Source organism: Manihot esculenta, chromosome 3 (genome assembly GCF_001659605.2).
Source record: "Manihot esculenta cultivar AM560-2 chromosome 3, M.esculenta_v8, whole genome shotgun sequence".
Classification (NCBI taxonomy): Eukaryota; Viridiplantae; Streptophyta; class Magnoliopsida; order Malpighiales; family Euphorbiaceae; genus Manihot; species Manihot esculenta.
In genome coordinates, this window is record NC_035163.2 from 23,604,589 (window position 1) to 23,624,452 (window position 19,864).

The following is a 19,864-nucleotide window of genomic DNA, read 5'->3' on the forward strand; positions in this document are numbered from 1 at the left end:
TGAAGCTGGAACATCAGAAGCCGGCTGGAATGCTTAACCCGCTACCTATTCCAGAGTGGAAATGGGAGAATATAGCTATGGACTTCGTAGTGGGGTTACCGGCGACGTCCAACAGATTGGACTCCATATGGGTGATTGTGGACAAACTCACCAAATCTGCTCACTTCATCCCTGTCAGGAGTGGCTATTCTGTGGACAAGTTGGCGCAGGTGTACGTTGATGAGATAGTCAGACTGCATGGGGTTCCTGTTTCTATTGTGTCAGATAGAGGACCCCAGTTCACCTCCAAGTTTTGGCGGAGTCTGCAGGATGCCATGGGTACCAAATTGGATTTCAGCACTGCCTTCCATCCACAGACAGACGGACAGTCAGAGAGGACCATCCAAACCATAGAAGATATGCTGAGAATGTGTGTGCTGGACTTTGGCGGTTCTTGGAGGCAGCATCTACCTTTGGTGGAGTTTGCCTACAATAACAGCCATCATGCTAGCATTGGGATGGCTCCATATGAAGCTTTATATGGACGGAAGTGTAGGTCACCTGTTTGCTGGGAAGAAGTTGGAGAAAAAGCCTTGGCAGGGCCTGAGCTAGTAGAGATCACCAGTAGGGTGGTACCCTTAATCAGAGAAAGAATCAAGACTGCTGCAAGCAGACAGAAGAGTTATGCAGACATCCGCAGAAGGCTAATAGAGTTTCAGGAGGGGGATCTGGTATTGCTTAAGGTGTCTCCAATGAAGGGAGTGGTTCGGTTCGGGAAGAAAGGTAAGCTGGCTCCGCGGTACATCGGACCCTTTGAAGTCTTGCAAAAGATTGGGAATGTATCGTACAAGCTGGATTTACCTGCTTCAATGGAGAGAATCCATCCAGTTTTCCATGTTTCTATGTTGAGGAAATTTGTGTCAGATCCGGGCAAGGTTCTTAGTGAGCCTGATATGGAGATCCAAGAGGATCTCACCTATGTTGAACAGCCGGTACGGATCCTAGACACCCAGATCAGAAAGCTAAGGAACAAGGAAATCCCGATGGTGAAGGTCCTTTGGAACCACCACAATCTGGAAGAGTGCACTTAGGAGACACGGGAGTCTATGCTCCGGCAATATCCTCATCTCTTTTAAGGTTAGTCTCTATGTGTTTTATGTGTATAGTATGTTGTATGCTTTGCATGAGTTAGTTGAGGAACATTCGGGGACGAATGTTCTTAAGGGGGGGGAGAATGTAATACCCGGCTAGACTTCGGTATCGGAATTCCTACCGTCCGGTGGAATCTCGGATGTCGGAAGCCTCTAGTAGGGTAAAACCATGTTTTTATGAAATGTTTCAATGTGTTTTATGTTTTAAGCATGAAAGAAAATGAGTTTTTGCATGAAAATAGCATTAGAGGAAAACTCAGGTTCGGCCGCCGAACCCCAAGTTCGGCCGCCGAACATGCATGCGTTGCGGGTGTGCTTTAGGCCCCCGAAAGCGTAAGTGAGGGAAGTCCAGGTTCGGCCGCCGAACCCCAAGTTCGGCCGCCGAACATGGCATGCATGCGGAGGCACATTCGGCCCCCGAACGTGGTCTGGCCAGCCACTACAAAAGGGTCCCTTAGCCGAAAACGGGAGAGCTTTTTCCCCATTTTCGGCCAAGGTGAGTCTCCGCCGCCCCCTCACCCATCTTTGATGTTTTTCCTCTAAATCTTTCAAGGTTTTCACTTGTTTCCACTTTGTTTTGAAGATTTGAGCTTTTGAGCAAAGTTTTGGAGCTTGGAGGTTCAAGAACCCAATCTCTCCCAACTTCGAGTTTAGGTCGACTCTCTCTCGATCTTCAAGAGGTAAGAGCCGATCTTAAGCTCATTGCATGTTTTAAGTAAGTTTTAAGTAGATCTATGGGTTAGAATGCATGTTTAGGTTATGGTTATGCTTTTGGAGTTTATGGGTATAAATGTATGTTCTTGTACAATGTGAGTTGCTTGATGTGTTGTAGATGGGGTTTATGATGGTTTGAGACCCCTAGGAACATGTATGTTTGCGTTTGTGTGTTGTAGAATAGGTTTGATGCATGTTTGATAAGTTTGGAGGCGAAATGTGCATTGGGAGCCAAGTTTCTGCCCTTTGGCAGAAACCAGGTTCGGCAGCCGATGGAACTTTCGGCCGCCGAACGTGGCTGGGGAGACAGCCTTTCGGCTGCCGAAGCTTGCCCCCTAAAGGAGACTTTCGTCTCTGTCTGGCAGTTTTGGCCGCCGAAGGTGCCGCCGAACATGCATGAGTTTCGTCTCTGTCTGGGAGTTTTGGCCGCCGAAGGTGCCGCCGAACCTGCCTGACTTTCGGCTCTGGAGGGACTTTCGGCCGCCGAACCTGCCGCCGAAAGTGCCCTGTCCAGGCCTTCCTTGCATGTTTTTGTATGGTTGTTTCATGATGTTTTAGGGGGTTTTTGGGGAGTAGTTTATAGTTATGTTCAGGTATGTTTGGTCCCTCATTTGAGTCCACCTGTGTAGGTTCGGACCCGAGGAACCGAGGACCCCAGCAGTGAGTTCAGCTGCTTCGGTGTTGTCAGAGTCAGCCGGAGGTGAGTGGAACTAAACTTAATCTTTTAAATTAAATGTTTTATCATGTTTCATGCATCATGGTTGTGCAATAGGATGATTGCATTAGTTTCCACGAATATGTCGCATTGCATCGATTGTTGTTGATGTGGGTGAATATTGGATGACCCAATTAGTCCATGACAGGAAGACCAGGACCCCATGCTACGGCCTGGCACTATGACAGGAAGACCAGGACCCCATGCTACGGCCTGGCACTATGTAAGGAAAGACCAGGACCCCATGCTACGGCCTAGCACTATGTAAGGAAGGACCAGGACCCCGTTCTACGGCCTGGCACGGTTATGAGACTCGAAGACCAGGAGCTCAGAGGAGGCCCTGGGAAAATGGTAAGTAATGTATGTTATGACAGGAAGACCAGGACCCCATGCTACGGCCTGGCACTATGTTAACTTGGACTAATTGGTGACAAGTTCACCCAACCCTTATGTGAATTGTCTGTGTTATGATGCATTTCATTGGAGCATAGTATTAATATGTTTTTATGGTTCTACTCACTGGGCTTTTAGCTCACCCCTCTCCCTTACCCCCAGGCTTGCAGGTACAGTATAGAGCAGGAGTCCGGATAGAGTAAAGAAGTCATGTTTATGTAATAGCTAGCAATGGACATGATCAAATTGTATTGTAATGTCTTAAGTACAGTATAGCTATGTAATGATGTTTATGGATGATTAGAGGTGTGCTTGACCATAGATGTTGTAATCCCTTTTAATACATGATCTTGTTTATTTTATGTCATTTATGTAAACCAACTCAGCATTTGTTGTGTCACCCATTGGGGGCACTGATGAGATCCCATTGAGGGATCAATGTTATGATCATGTTAAGTATACGTATATGTACAGGTTGAGTTTGGTTGATGTATATGGAAAGAAAAGATTTAAATTTTTATGTATGTTGTTGATCATGTATGGGATTAAGCAGGTTACAGGATGCATGTTAGGCTTGCTACGGGTCCCGGCGGCCTTAAGTCGACCCAGATCCTAGCGCCGGTAGCGGTCCGATTTTCGGGTCGTTACACTACCCATCTCCTCTGTCTCAAGTTCAAATCTCTTTGACTCAGGATGTACTGCAGGCTCTTATGATCTGTGAAGATCTCACATTTTACCCCATAGAGGTAATGCCTCCACATCTTGAGTGCAAAGATTACTGCTGCCATCTCAAGGTCATGTGTGGGGTAATTCAACTCATGCTTCTTTAGCTGTCTCGAAGCATAAGCAATCACCCTCTCATTTTGCATCAGTACACAACCTAGTCCCATACGGGATGCATCACAAAAGACTGTAAAGTCCTCATCACTAGATGGCAGAGCTAAAACTGGTGCTGAAGTCAACCTCTTCTTAAGCTCTTCAAAACTCTCTTCGCACTGGTCAGTCCACAGAAACTTCTGGTTCTTCCTGGTTAGCCTGGTCAGAGGAGCTGCTATTTTCGAGAAGTCCTGAACGAACCTCCTGTAGTAACCTGCCAAACCCAAGAAACTCCTGATCTCCGTCACTGAAGTGGGTCTAGGCCAGTTAGCCACAGTTTCTGTCTTCTTGGGGTCCACCTCTATCCCATTCTCTGACACTACATGCCCCAAGAACGAAATGCTCCTCAGCCAGAATTCACATTTAGAGAACTTGGCATACAAGCCATGTTCCCTCAAGGTCTGCAAGACCAACCGCAGATGATGGGAATGCTCCTCTGCATTTCTGGAATACACTAAGATATCATCTATGAAGACAATAACGAAGTGATTCAGGTACTGGCTAAACACTCTGTTCATGAGATCCATGAATGCTGCAGGGGCGTTGGTTAACCCGAACGGCATCACAAGGAACTCAAAATGCCCATATCTGGTCCTGAAAGCCGTCTTTGGCACATCCTCTTCCCTGATCCTCAACTGATGATACCCGGACCTCAGATCTATTTTGGAGAAACAATCCGCTCCTGCTAGCTGGTCGAATAGATCGTCGATCCTTGGCAAAGGGTACTTATTCTTGTTAGTGACTTTGTTCAACTGCCTGTAGTCGATACAAAGTCTAAGGGACCCATCCTTCTTTCTGACGAACAAAACTGGAGCACCCCAAGGTGAGGTACTCGGTCGGATGAAGCCCTTTTCTACCAACTCTTGCAACTGTTCCTTCAACTCTTTCAATTCTGCTGGCGCCATCCTGTAGGGAGGGATAGAGATCGGTCGGGTTCCAGGCATCAGCTCTATCTCGAACTCTATTTCCCTAGCAGGTGGTAAACCTGGCAGCTCGTCTGGGAAGACGTCTAGAAACTCTCTAACCACTGGCACCGAGGCGGGCTCTCTAACCTGACTGTCAAGCTCTCTCACATGAGCCAAATACCCCTGACATCCCCTCCTGAGCAACCTACGAGCCTGAAGAGCTGATATCAGACCTCTAGGTGTACCCCTCCTGTCTCCTCTGAAGACAACCTCAGACCCATCCTGACCTCTGAACCTGACTACCTTGTCCCTGCAGTCCAAGGTAGCACCATGGGCAGATAACCAGTCCATCCCTAGAATGACGTCAAAGTCTGTCAAATCTAGAACCACTAGGTCGGCGGACAAGCATCTTCCCTCAACAAACACAGGACTACACTGGCAGACTGACTCTGTCACCGATGGGTCACACTTGGGTCCACTGACCCAGAGAGGACACTCTAACCCAGAGACCATCAACCCTAACCTCTGAACGGCTCTCGGTGCAATAAAAGAATGAGATGCACCCGGGTCCATTAATGCATACACATCAAAACACCCAATGATGAGTTTACCTGACACCACGGTGTTGGATGTGTTAGCCTCCTGCTGTGTCATGGTGAAGATCCTTGCTGGAGCTGACGGACCCTCACCTCTGAACCCTACTGAAGAAGAGGCTGCCCCTCTCCCTCTGCCTCTGCCACTGGCCTGCGTCATGGCTGGAGCTGCTGGCTGCGCTACACTGCCTGAAGCTGTCTGCTGGGACTGTGCCATCGAGGCTACTCTTGGACAATCTCGAGACATATGCCCCTCCTGACCACATCTGTAACAGGCCGTCGTCCCAAACCGACATACTCCCCTGTGTGGCTTACCACACCTTGCACAAACTGCATTATCCGCACCAGAGCTTGAGCCACTCCCTAATCCTAGACTGGACTTAACCTTGTTCCAAAACTTATTCTTCTTCGACTTCTTGATGGTACTGCTCCACCTCTTGCTGCCTGAAGCTGCTGCACTAAAAGAAGAAGAGCTTGGGGTCTTAGAACCAGAAGGCTGTGCCACTGACTGCTTAACTGTTCCCTGAACGATGGCACTGGCCTCCATTTTCCGGGCCATATCCACTATGGCATGGAAGCTCTCCCTATCTGCTGACTGGATCAAGGAGGAATATCTGGAGTGGAGTTTCATGATATACCTCCTTGACTTTTTCTGATCCGTGTCAAGGCTTTGCCCTGAAAAAGGCAACAGCTCCAAAAATCTGTCTGTGAACTCCTTTACACCCATCTCATCAGTTTGCCTCAACTGCTCAAAGTCAATCATTTTCAGCTCCCTCGAGCTATCGGGGAAAGCCCATCCCGCAAACTCGTTTGCGAACTCTTCCCAAGACATGCTATCCACTTTCGGGTTCACATAATTCTTGAACCATTCTCGTGCCTTCTTGCACTTAAGTGTGAACCCAGCCATCTGAATGGCTCTACTGTCATCAGCCCCAATCTCATCTGTAATCACCTTGACCCTCTCCAGATACACAAACGGGTCATCCCCTTTTTCATATTGGGGAGCACCCAACTTCATGTAGTCGGTCATCTTGACATTGCTCCCACTGGCTGAGCTAGGTCTAGGAGGTTGGGTAACTGGGGCTGCTGGTTCTGCTGGAGGAGGTGAAGGTGCAGCATCCCCTGGGGTAGGGTTTGCTGGATTTGGATAGTAAGGTGGGGGTGGATACATTGGGTATTGTGAATATGGTGGGTAGTAGGGTGGGTATGGCATCTGTGTGGGATAAGGGGTGAAGCTAGGGTAATCCGACGTACCTCCCATCGAATACCCGGGATTTTGTGAGAAGTGTGGGTAGTAGGGTGGCTGAACAAATCCCGAGGCCTGAGTGCCTCCTTGGGACTCTCCCATTCCTTCTTCTGACATACTAACTCCCAAACTGCCATCCCTCCTCTGCTCCACATCCATATCATCCCCCATATCCTCTGATGCTCCTCCCTGAACTGTTCCTCTGACTGATCTGCTTCTACCCAGATCCAAAGACCTTCTAGCCAGATCCAAAGACCTTCTAGGGTCTCTTGCCACTCTATCTCGGTTAGACCTACTAGACATTGCCCTAGGCAATGCTGGAGGACGGGCACTCATGCCCTCATCCTCAGGTGGCACTCCAGTCAATCGTGCAGATCGACGAGTTCCTCTCATCCTGTTTTCTGGAAAACAGCACCCAACACATAAACATTAGCATCATATGGTTCATGTGGACACACATGAACCATCATCACATACATCACATATCATAGTATATCATTAATGCACATGCCTATTATTATGGCATTTCACATCATCATACAAGACAGGACTCCACATCCTATCCTAGTGGACATGATCTTTCCTATTGTGCTTGACCTTCTATAACCTCTATGAGCCCGACACTCTAGGTCCGACCATGTGAACCTAGGGCTCTGATACCATTCTGTAACGACCCGAAAATCGGACCGCTACCGGCGCTAGGATCCGGGTCGACTTAAGGCCGCCAGGACCCGTAGCAAGCCTAACATGAAACCTGTAAACCTGTTTAATCCCATACATGATCAACAATCATACATAAAAATTTAAAACTTTTCTTTTCATCATTCCTCATACACCAAACTCAACCTGTGCATGCACTAACATAATCATAAACTTGACCCTTCAGTGGGATCTCATCAATGCCCAATTGGGCGATACATCATAAGTTGAGTTGGTTAAACATAAACATCAATAGACATTAAGATCATGTATCAACAAGGGATTACAATACTCATAGGGTCAAGCACAACTATAACCTCAATATACCTCATTACATAATATATTATAGTCTCTTACATTACATCATAGTACAATTATCATGTCCACAATCTAACGTATTACATAAACATGCTTCAAAACTCTGGCTAACCTCCTGGTCTACCCTGTACCTGCACATCTGGGGTTAGGGGAGAGGGGTGAGCTATAAAACCCAGTGAGCAGAATAGTAAAACATTTAAAACATATGATAACATGAAATGCATCACATCACAGCTAATCATATCAAGGATGAATTTGTCACCAATAGTCCTCTACACATTCCAATAGTGCTAGGGGCGTAGAATGGGCCTCACTGGTCTTTCTCTTACATACATAACATAACATAACATTCCATAGTGCTAGGGGCGTAGAATGGGCCTCACTGGTCTTTCTCTTACATAGTGCCAGGGGCGTAGAATGGGCCTCACTGGTCTTCCGTACCGTATCATCATCATATCATAACATAGGAGGACTAAAAGATCATTCAACATTCATCCGCATCATCAACATAATATGCAATGCAACATATTCGTGAATTCTAATGCAAGCACCCTATTATATCTCATGGCATTCATGATGCGTGAATCATGCTAAAACTGATTTATTTATTTAAAAGCATAAGAGTTATTCCACTCACCTCTGGGTAGCTCTGACCAGACACTGGGGCAGCAGACTCACTGCTGGGGTCCTTGGTTCCTCGGGTCCGAACCTACACAGGTGGACTCAAATGAGGGACCAAACATACTAGAACATAACTCTAAAAACATCCCCCAAAAACCCCCTAAAACATCTCAAAACATCCATGCAAAACATGTAAAGAAAGGCTGGACAGGGCACTTTCGGCGGCAGGTTCGGCGGCCGAAAGTCCCAGACAGATTCGAAAGTCAGGCACTTTCGGCGGCACCTTCGGCGGCCGAAAGTCCCAGACAGATCCGAAAGTCCTCTTTCGGGGGCAAGCTTCGGCAGCCGAATGCTGCCTCCAGAAGGGGGTTCGGCGGCCGAAAGTTCCTTCGGCTGCCGAACCTGGTTTCTCCCAAATGGACAGAAACTCGGCTCAAACGAGCCTCTTGCCTCCCCAAGCCTCAAATCATGCACAAACTTGTTCTAAAACATGCATACATATCATACATTACACCTAGGGGTCTCAAACTAGCATATACCCCAACTACAACACTTCAAACACACATCAACAACATACATTGTCCATAAATCACATAAAACCTAACATAGCTCAACTAACTTAAACATGTATTTCTACCCCATAAAACTTCATAAAACTTGTTTAAAACATACATTGAGCTTAAGATCGGTCTTACCTCTTGAAGATCGAGAAAGAGACAACCAAAACTCGGAGGTCCAAGCAAATGAGCTTCTGAGTTTCCAAAGCTCCAAACTTGTTTAAAAATGTTCAAAACTTGCAATGTGGGGTTAAAACTCAAGAAAAATGGAGGAGATTTGAAGAAAGAACACAAGATTTGGGGAGAGGGAGGTCGGAAGCTAGCTGTGGCCGAGAATGGGAGAAAGCTCCCCCATTTCGGCTAAGTGCCCCTTTTATAGGTGACTGGCCAGGCCACGTTCGGGGGCCGAATGTGCCTCCGCATGCATGCCATGTTCGGCGGCCGAACTTGAGTTTCGGCGGCCGAACCTGGACTCCCCTTTTCTCATGCTTTCGGGGGCCTAACGTGCCTCCAAAACGCATGCATGTTCGGCGGCCGAACTTGACTTTCGGCGGCCGAACCTGGGTTTTCCTCCAAAGACTTTTCATACAAAACTCATGTAAAAACATAATTAAAATTATTAAAAACATGAAAACATATCATAAAAACATACTTTTACCCTTCTAGAGGTTTCCGACATCCGAGATTACACCGGACGGTAGGAATTTCGATACCGGAGTCTAACCGGGTATTACACTTAGAATCCTCCATGGAAGAGTAAAAGAGCGTACCTGAAATGCAATAAGGTCGAGAAGGTAGAAGAAGTCGAAGAAAGACAGAGAGCAGACGAGAACAAGTTTCTTCAGGAGACAGAGAGAATTCGAAAGGAAAGGCAATAATGAAACGAAGTGTCACTCTGAACAATTTTGTCTTGGAGCGGCGCAGTCATTAATTACTCTCGAAGTTTACCCCCTCATCAGTTGGACAATAACTGACGAGAAGGTAAAGGGGCAATAACCGACGGCCGCTGGACTTCGCCACCCCTATTAAGGGTTGGGCCCACAGCAATAGCCCATCACCCGAAAGCAATTGACGGCCGCTCTCCTCACCCGATCTAGGGCCAAGCCCAGGGCAATAGCCTGTCACCCGAAAGCCCACATGCCATCTGCATAAAACAAACCCAACTTGCTCAAACCTTAAGACTGAGCTCCACTCGGACTTCTCACCCAACGATAAAAACCAAGCCTGTTCATCACCTAAAAAGCTCAGGAGCTCGGCTCACAGGCTAAAAACAGAGCTCAGGGTTATGACTGGTCCAGCTCGGAAAAAGACAAATAAAAAGCTAAAAGACACAAGCAGATGGAAGCATGATAAAGACCAGCCCTGCTCATTACCTAAGAAGGTCAAGAGCTCGGCTCACAGGTTAAAAACAGAGCCCACGGGTATGACTAGTCCAGCTCGGAAAAAGTAAGTCAAAAGCTCAGTTGGCTAAATGAACTCTAGTTCTGAACAATTAAAGGGGCGAGAAGGAGAAAGCAATACAGCAGGTCCCTCGGGAAAAGTTACGGAGCAAGCAATCTAAGTACTTCATTTATGACAGGGAAAGAACAACTCGAGTATGAACGCAAAACAAAAATTTCATTAAAAGAAAAACACATTACAGCATGTCACAAATACCAACACTACGGGATAAAAGGCTATCCTTAAAGGATTTACATGCCCAGATACATCATCATCTACGTTTACATCATTGTAGTCTACCCCACTATCCTAGCTTTCGATTCAGACAAATTCTCATAGTTCGGAAGATGAGCTTCGCAGGCCAGCTAAGCTCTGTCTCGTTATTATAGGGGAACTGAACAAGTCGATCCCCATAAGCACCCATCACTGTTCCGTCATAGATAGGCGTTCTGAAGAGCAATGGAACAAGTGAATGTTGCAAACCTACACCCAAGTGTGATGCGCGATACACTCATGCACACCCAGGAAAATCAGCGAAACATTCTGAAGAGCAATGGAACACGTTAAACTTTCAATATCGCGAAACATATGCGGAAAGGCATCATCAGGAAATGGGGCAGACTTTGTTCCTGTTGACCTGAAGTTCTCGATCGATCTCAAAGTCCGAGAGGACCCAAAAGTTCGAACAATTGGAGCAGTTGAGACTGACTTGACACTGATGTACAGCCTTGAAGATTCGGAATCTCGAGAGCTCGGCATGGAAGCCCGAGCTGGAGCGAGGGAAGGGCAAACCATACCCCTTCTCTAAATCGAAAAGAGAAATCTCACTGTTTTGTTAATGATCCCAAGGATAAGAAGGAAAGGTTAGTAATATATAATCAGAGGCTGAGCTTTTAATGTGAAACAAAGCAACTTTATACTCTAGGCTGGTAGCATCAGAATCCTTAAAGGCTATTCACTAGAAAGGAAAGAGAACGCACCGGGAAGATAAAAGTAAGAAAGCGAGGATAACAGTGCGCACAAAAAGCAGAGGAAAGCTAAATATAGAAAAAAGATAGAGAAGATTTAAAGCTACAAGTGACAATAAGATGAAAGGGCAAGCCGAATTCAAACAGACGCGGTCATAATGATTCTAGGGGTTTACCCCCTCGACAGTTAGAGCAATAACTGCCGAGAAGGTAAAAGGGCAATTTATGACCTCTGAGTTCACCTCATCCCCGTCTAGGGTCAGGCCCATGAAAATAGCCCATTACTTAGAGATCCTCAAGCCACTCACGCCAACTGGGTCCAGTCCATTAAGCCTCACGACCGGGTTTATCTGGCTCTCTCCACCAGGCCGGCCTCGTCTTCTCTACACCTTGGGCCGATCCCATTTAGACCCTGCTTTGTCCCTACTCTCCGGTCCAGCCCAGAACCTGAAAGAGGATCCATCCATCCATCTTGCAGACCCGCCTACCCGTGCCCTGAGAGAATCAGAGGCCGTTATGCATGGGGTAGAGATTTGATTCCTTCATATGTCCGTATCAGCGTGGCAGGACAGGTGGTCTATTGATACTCGTTCTATTGGCACGTCACTAGCAGACAAAAGGAAACCTATAAAAGGAGAAATACTCTCTTCTAGGTTTAAGTTTTTTCCAAATTTTACAGAATCCATTGTAAAAACTCTATTTTCTGGATCTCAGATAATCACTGTCCATAGGTTCACTTAACAATAATTATTTTTTATAAAGCTCATAATAATTATTTCCAATTCACTTTTTGAGAGCAAACTATAAATAGGTTCATAAAAATTACAAGGAAAAAAATGCACTATTTTTTTCAAACGTGAACGTGTCAAGGAGAAAATTTCCTCTCCGCTTTATGAACAACGGAAAGGAGTTTTCCGTCGTTTGATCGATAAAAATAAAAAAAAGAAAAAAAAAATCCTGCGTTGATGCGACATCGTTTGCTCTCCTCACCCCTTAAACCCTCCCTGAAACCCTAATCCCAATTGGCTAATTCCCAAGCACCTCTCGGCAGGCCAAGCTTGGACAAGCACTTCGTCACTCACCATTATTGCGGAACTCAATCTCCAAATGGCACCAATACGATTCTTCGCAATCTTCAACAGAACCCAAAGCCTCATATCAAATGCAGTCTTGAAAACCAGATACTCCAGTAGCGCAAGCAATAACCTTTTTTCAAGAATCAGTCCTCTTGGTGACCCAGGTATCAGTTTGGTTCCAGTACTTGATAAGTGGGCTGAAGAGGGCGCGAAGGTAAAAGGCTTCGAACTCCAAAAAATTGTCAAAGTGCTCCGTGCCCGTAGACGGTATAGACATGCTCTTGAGGTAAACAAATTTTGATCTGCAAAGCTTCTGTTTTGATTTCTGAATGGTTGCCTAGTATTCGTAGATTTAAGGGACCTCTGCTTAAATTGATGGGGATTCTTTGTGCGTGTTTTTGAGAGATAAGAACGCAAGTAAATGCTGCACTGATTTTAGTTTTAGTTGAGGTTTATGGTTCCTTGATCTACTCTCAAGGGATTTATTTAGTTTTGAAAAGCAAGGAATCAGTTGCAGAGAGTATATGGATGACTGTAATTGAGGTTATTGAACTCACTGATACCAAATTCAAGGTTTTTGTTTATGTGAAGAAAGACTGGGTGAAAATAGGGGTAGAGATGGTGAGAAAATGAATCTCCCTTACATTAAGCATGTATGTTATAGGTTTTTTTATTGGCTTATATATATTTTCCCTTTAAATGTGAATTTTCATTTGGTGAAGTAATTTATTAAAGATATTTATGTGTGAATTTCAAGCTACTGTATGATGTCCTTATGGGAGTTATTTCAAAACCCACCTCTGTTACCAGTGAAGGAGCTCTGCAGCTTCTCTTTTTTTTTTCTTTTTTTTTTTTTTTTTTTTTGTGTGTGTGGATGGATTCTAGCAACTTAGATTTGTTTATCTGTTCATTTTAAGACAGACTTGTCAGAGTTTTCCCAACATACCCTATAAAGTCTGAAGCTAGAACTGGTAATTGTGAGTTCAGGATTATTTTTTTCCTATTATTTTGATATTAGATTCTGGACGGTGCAGGTTTCTGAATGGATGACTGGCAAGGTAGTCAGCTCATTCTCGCCAGCTGACTGTGCTGTGCAATTGGATCTGATTGGTAGAGTTCGTGGGCTGGAAACTGCAGAGAGCTACTTCCAGAATTTGGATGACCAAGCTAAAACTGACAAGACCTATGGTGCTCTTCTAAATTGTTATGTTAGAGAAGGTCTTGTTGACAAGTCCCTGAACCATATGCAAAAGATGAAGGAGTTGGGCTTTGCTTTCTCTTCTCTCAACTACAACGGCCTCATGTGTCTCTACACAAATACTGGCCAGCTAGAAAAAGTTCTTGATGTGCTTTCAGAAATGAAGGAGAATGGTGTCTCCCCTGACAATTTTAGCTACAGAATTTGCATGAACGCTTGTGCAGCAAGATCTGATCTTAGTGGTGTCGAAAAAATTCTAAAAGAAATCGAGAACCAACCTCACATCTCCTTGGATTGGATGACTTATTCCACAGTAGCCAACATTTACATAAAAGCAGGTGTAAAAGAGAGAGCACTTGTCTACCTGAAGAAATGTGAAGAAAAGGGTAATAAAGATGCACTAGGTTATAATCATTTGATTTCACTTTATGCAAGTCTCGGAAATAAAGATGAGATAATGAGGTTGTGGGGTCTTGCAAAAGCCAAGTGTAAAAAGTTAGTCAACAGAGATTATTTAACCATGCTGGGTTCTCTAGTCAAGCTTGGAGAGTTTGAAGAAACCGAAAAATTGCTACAAGAGTGGGAGTCATCTTGCCAGATCTATGATTTCAGAGTTCCAAATGTCCTCCTTATTGGGTATTGTCAAAAGGGTTTAGTCGAAAAGGCTGAAGAGATGCTTCGAGATATAGTGAAAAAACAGAAGACTGCAATTCCAAATAGTTGGTCTATTATTGCAGCAGGATATGTGGATAAGCAGAATATGGAAAAAGCTTTTCAATGCATGAAGGAAGCACTAACTCTGCAGACGGATAATAAAGGGTGGAGGCCCAAACCTGAACTGATCTCTAGCATTTTGAGTTGGCTTGGTGATAATGGGGATGTTGAAGAAGTAGAAGCATTTGTCTGCTCATTGGAGAATAAGGTCCCAAAGAATAGGGAACTTTATCGTACCCTAGTTAAGGCCTATGTCAGATGTGGCAAACAGGTCGATGGTCTTTTGGGGAGCATGAAGGCTGATCAAATAGATGTAGATGAGGAAATGAAGACAATTCTTGGCTCGAGACTGCAAGAAGGTTGAATGATTCAATTGCTTTTAAGGGGTTATATTCCTTTGTTATGGCAAACTAACTTGAAGTTCATTGCTCATGGGGATTGACGTTGATGCACAGGGTCAACCAAGCACTTAAAAATCTGTTTTCATATATGATATTGGATTAATGATGATCATTTGTTCAGAGTTTAGATCGCTTCAATGGAACTTGTAGATTATATATTCCTGCTTTTTTGTAACTTTGCCTTGCTGGATCATGGCACCATGAAATACAGAGACCTTGTGTAGGATAAAAACCAGAGTACGGTTCTGCACTCTCATATCACATAGTGTGCTTGGGATGGTCCAATATTCAATTTGATTAATTTTTTCGATTTGAATTGAATATACTCTATTATTAAATACTCTAAATGCATATCCTCAATGTTTTATCAAGTGAATAACTTAGAACATATGATTAAAAAATTTAAAATCTAATAAATTTAAATTAATTTTAATTTCAGCATAATTATTTAATAGTGATATGAATTTAGTAAATAATTTTAAATTTTTATTTCCATATTGTTTTATTATTAATTTAATGGTACACATGAAGCAGGCAATTATTACTCGGGCATCAAGAGTAGCACAATCTACAATTTCTATTATTGGAGGAGGGTAGTGTTGGTGTTGGGCCACATGTCCGGCCCAATTCTACTGCCAAGTTTGCTTTCCACAGCTTTCCCTTTATAAGCCTGGTGCTGTGGCGAATGACGTTTCTCTTTCGCCAGAACCAGAAGGGAGAGGGGAAAATGTCCTCGGATCGATATGGTTCTCTACCAGAGAACGACGACGTAGAGGAAGACAGAAAATCCAAAGGAAACCCTCGGCAAAATGTCGGCACCGAATCCGATTCTCACAATAGAAACCACAGTAAACACAGAAGGGATAAACAGCTAGTTGAACGCTCTGATTCCGATTCTGGAGAAGAAGAAGATAAGAAAAGCAGCAAAAGCGACAAGCGGAAACGAAGATCAAGAAAGCGACGCAGCAGAAGCTACGATTCGGATTCGGATTCGGGTTCCGGCAGTGAAGACTCGGAATATTCGGAGTCGGAATCTGGTACAGAGGAAAGTGAGAGCGAGAGCGAAGAGGAGAGGAGCAGGAGGAAGAGAAGGGAGAGGAGAAGGAGGCGAGAAAGGGAGGAGGAGAAAGAGAGGAAAAGGAGGAAGAAAGAAAAAGAAAAGAAGAGAAGAAGGAAAGAGAAGGAAGAAAAGAAGAAGAAGAAGAAAGATAAAGAGAAGAGAAAGAAAGAAAAGTTGGAGAGAGGGAAAAGGGGGGCAGTCACTAATTCTTGGGGAAAGTATGGGATTATCAGAGAAACTGACATGTGGTATGTTCTCCACAATATCTTCTTTTTCCCTGTTTATGTCAAATGCTCTACTGAATTTCTTTTCTTAGCTGCTCAGAAATTGTGGGAAAACTTAAAGGAATCGTCTTGCTTGTGTTTTCATTATCTACGGGAAAATGATACCCTTTGAGACATCATAATGAATATATTTAGGCATATGGAAGCTAGTTGTTCACTTCCTGTATATGGGTGAGATGCACGTGTGTGTATGTGTGAAATTGTAGCAAACGAATGCAGATGAAATTTGTGTTCAATATGTTGTTTGGTAGTGAAAAAGCAGAGTTTATTGTTTTCTGCATTTTAGACTAAAGATTGTGTTTCGCTCCAGAGAATATGTAGGAAGATGAGATGATTGCATTTGAAGTTTTTTTTTTCTTTAGATGTATATATATTCAAATTTATTTTCACTATTGGTGTTTTTCTGGCAGGCATTTCAGTTATTGAAGATGCAACTGATAATCTAGAGTTATAGTGTGCTTTTGTTGAGTTGAGTTAATATATATATATATATTGGCTATTCTCACATACCTTAACTAAAATTCTATCATGTGTTCTGTGATGCATAATGGACTATTTGGGAGCAATTAATCAGCAGTCTTGAATCAGTCTTGTCCTCTAGCGATGCATTATGTTTTGTGTCAGATGAAGATTGACTGATGGAGGTATCACTTCTAGGTTGTGAATATCTGGTGGTGGTAGTCCTACATGTCAAGGATGCTTTCGTGACTTATTTCTATATTCTATGACATATTCTGCTCTCTTTTAGCCCCTTATTGATGTTTAAATTTGCCTTGCTTATGTTTTAGATTCTACAAAATGTCAATTTGTGATGTAAAAACGAAATAATCTACTGGATATAATGTCTTATCCGCAGCTTTCATAGTTAGTGTTTAATATTCAAGTCTGTCTGTTATGCCCTTTGAGTTATTATTGCTGTTGTAGGATAATCCCTGTTCTCGTCTTTTACACTCCTATGTGATGTTCCCTATTTTGCAGGAATAAACGGCCAGAATTTACTGCCTGGTTAGCAGAAGTGAAACAGGTATTTCATTTCGTGTTTTACCATTACTAGTGATGCAAATTGTCATAGGAACACATTCGTCCACAATGTCACATTCTTATGGTGTACTTAAAAGAATCTAAGTTGATATGCAATTTTTTGGGCATTGATTTAAAAATTTGAACAATTGAACCAGTTTTTCCACCTTCTGGCTTTTCTTTTGATCACTAGTTACATATTTGTTAGTGCTTTCATTTTCATCCAGGCACTAAATGTTTTTTTTTCCCTAGTAAACCAAAATCACGTTGCATCATTGTAATGATTGTAATTTTTATAGCTGTTCTTTCCTTTTTTTTTGGGGAATATTGTTAGATTTGTTTATTTGTCTTGGTTATATTAAATATTGTGAGATATTGGTTATATTCTAATTTTATTTTGTTTATAGGTGAACCTGGAAAGTCTACCTAATTGGGAAGAGAAGCAAATGTTCAAAGAGTAAGTACATAAAACTGTTCAGGTGCTTGCAGTTTTCTCATCAGAAAATTCATGGGATACAAATTACTATTTAACTTCGATTCAAGCTCCCAAAAATGAACTTTATAATCTTTGTTGATTAATCCATAATATCTTTATGGTCTTATAATTGCAACAGATTCATGGAGGATCACAACACAGCAACTTTTCCATCTAAAAAGTAAGGTCCTTACGCCATTTGATCATGTTAATTTTTATAAATGATTCTCCTTAACAAGTTGAACTGCTCACACTTGTAACATCCATTTTTTTCTTGGTTGTCCTTGGTGTGCTGCCGTGCAGAAGTTTTTATCAAAACCCTGCAAATTGTTCTTTTGTTGGTTTATACTTATTGTAGGATCAAACATCCCCTTATTGATGGTTTTGGTTTCAGGTATTACAACCTTGATGCTTATCACAAGCATAAAATGGAGAAGGAAATGAAAAAGGGTGTTAAGAAGGTCCTGGAAAAAGAACGTACTGTTTTCAATGATGAAGAACAGCGTCGGTATGTTATAGATAACCCCAAGTCCTAATTTCATGTCACATTAAGAAGTTGAATAGTGAACTATTTCATCTGGACCAGTCGGCTGGTTGGACCAGAAAAACTGGGAACCGGATGAGTTTGTTTAGAGTGTTATCTACGAGTATGAAACTTGATTCCTGACTAACTTGGAAATTCAATTAAAAAATGAGTCATGAATAATCTTTGAAGTCATATTACAAGTCTTTTCACTTAAAACAGTTGGTGCTTTTTTATGTTTGTGGGTTTATTGAGTAAAATTCATTCATATCTCAGGCTAGAAATGATGCAAGAACGAGAAAGGCATAAGGAACAACAGGTGGAAGCTTTGAAGCTCTCTATGCAGAGTGGAATGGTTAGCTTTCACTTTCTCTTTTATTCATTGATTATTCTCTTGCAACTTACATGCATAAAGACTCACCTTCATCCAAATATGTGAATTTCCAGGCACAAGCAATGAAAGAGCAAGCCCAGCTCAGAGAGGAGATGGCTTACCAGTACAAGCTCGGCAACTTTGAGGTGAGGCTGACAGTATTTATTTTAGTAGTTCAGTTGATCTTAATTTGCCTTATTATTGATTCAAAGCCAACTTATATTTATAGGCCGCGGCTGCTATTCAAAGAAGGTTAGACCCAGATGTTGCCATGTGATACTATTGGCTCTGCCGCTGGATTTGAACATGCTACAGTTCACATCATGTTACAGAAGTTGATGTTCATATCCATTGCATGCGAGAAGTTTCCCATGGTCTCTCTACTGGGAGTGAGCTTCCTGAGATGACCAGGACTTCCACTTCATGGAAAGGAAATGGATCGACACAGGTGTTTTAGGTTTAAGCCATTTTTAAATTCTCAGTTTAGCATTGTAGTTTTGCAGATCTATAGGAATGGCATGCTTTTACATGTGCTTTTTAGTAATGATGTAAGTTAGGGGTGTCAGTTACTACGTGCACCAATGTTGTTACAATATGCTGTTGAGAATTGACTAAACTTAATACGCAGCGGTACCTTCTCATTTTTATTTTTTTAAACTTTAATTTTTTGGAAGACGAGGGAAATGAAAGCAAAGAGAGAGATATAACTTGGTATTCTTCTATTGTTGTGTTTATTTGTTCTTTTCCTAAGTAGCATATTACATGTGTAGTTGAGTAAAGAGAAACATCTTTATGAGTTTGATTCTCATGAAGTAAGAACTACAGTTGATGTGTAATTGATATGATTCATAAAAATCACCATTTTTACATAAGATATCAGAATTTGATAATTTGTCCTAATCACGACATTAACACTTAAGATCGTTTGCATAAGATGTCCATTCATAGCAAATGGGGTTGGTTACAAGGCCATAGCCCAGATTCGTTTATGGGCTGCACTTGTAAGATTGAGGCTAGAGCTCCTTCGCTATATGTAAGTTGATACGCGTGCACATTTTCCTACACGACTTTGCTTGAACACCAATTCTCAGCTTTAAAACCAGCCTAGAGCTCATTCACGAACGACCTAAGTCCAAGCCAATTAAAATTTTGTCCAACTCGTTTCGATTTATTTACATCCTATGTGTAAATTGGAACACACTATTATTTCCAATTTAAAAAACTTAATAATCTGATTCTTTCACCAAACCCCTATGATATGATCAAATTGTAATGTACCCTATACTTTGAAGTTTCAGTCCATGCCCAGACCAATCCTAACTCTAAACCACCCTGATAACGAAACAAACCATTTGGTGATTCCTTGGGCAGAACCGGACTTTAATTTCATAGCTTGAAGAAAAAAAAACCGTTATTTCCCATTTTGATACAGAGCTCATAATAGAGGAAAACCATTTGAAAAAAAAGTAGATGGATGTTGCACAAACAAGTTTGTGAAGACAATCAACGCCTGTTCAACTGGTAATGGTAAGGCTAAAAAGAATGTGTTTATTATGAGTACTCAC

At 42.8% G+C, this 19,864-nt stretch overlaps 2 protein-coding genes across 2 annotated transcripts; both read left to right on the top strand.

The window, feature by feature from the left end:
* The first annotated feature begins 12,123 nt into the window (after positions 1 to 12,123).
* On the top strand, positions 12,124 to 14,825 carry LOC110612257 (pentatricopeptide repeat-containing protein At4g21705, mitochondrial). Its single transcript, XM_021752989.2, has 2 exons — positions 12,124 to 12,537; positions 13,286 to 14,825. Exons 1-2 carry the CDS (start codon positions 12,283 to 12,285, stop codon positions 14,525 to 14,527), a joined length of 1,497 nt encoding a protein of 498 aa, XP_021608681.1. The 5' UTR covers positions 12,124 to 12,282; the 3' UTR covers positions 14,528 to 14,825.
* Positions 14,826 to 15,234: 409 nt separating this feature from the next.
* On the top strand, positions 15,235 to 18,956 carry LOC110612258 (vicilin-like seed storage protein At2g18540). The gene is made up of 8 exons (XM_021752991.2): positions 15,235 to 15,872; positions 16,887 to 16,932; positions 17,336 to 17,385; positions 17,543 to 17,584; positions 17,798 to 17,911; positions 18,203 to 18,281; positions 18,374 to 18,445; positions 18,529 to 18,956. The coding sequence occupies exons 1-8, from the start codon at positions 15,250 to 15,252 to the stop codon at positions 18,574 to 18,576; spliced, it is 1,074 nt and encodes a 357-aa protein (XP_021608683.1). The 5' UTR covers positions 15,235 to 15,249; the 3' UTR covers positions 18,577 to 18,956.
* The last annotated feature ends 908 nt before the right edge of the window (positions 18,957 to 19,864 follow it).

Coding starts and splice junctions, on each gene's coding strand:
- LOC110612257 (XM_021752989.2), top strand. CDS start 12,283: ATGGCACCAATACGATTCTTCGCAATCTTCAACAGAACCCAAAGCCTC. Junction 12,538..13,285: donor GGTATAGACATGCTCTTGAG/GTAAACAAATTT, acceptor TGGACGGTGCAG/GTTTCTGAATGGATGACTGG.
- LOC110612258 (XM_021752991.2), top strand. CDS start 15,250: ATGACGTTTCTCTTTCGCCAGAACCAGAAGGGAGAGGGGAAAATGTCC. Junction 15,873..16,886: donor ATCAGAGAAACTGACATGTG/GTATGTTCTCCA, acceptor CCTATTTTGCAG/GAATAAACGGCCAGAATTTA. Junction 18,282..18,373: donor TCTCTATGCAGAGTGGAATG/GTTAGCTTTCAC, acceptor GTGAATTTCCAG/GCACAAGCAATGAAAGAGCA.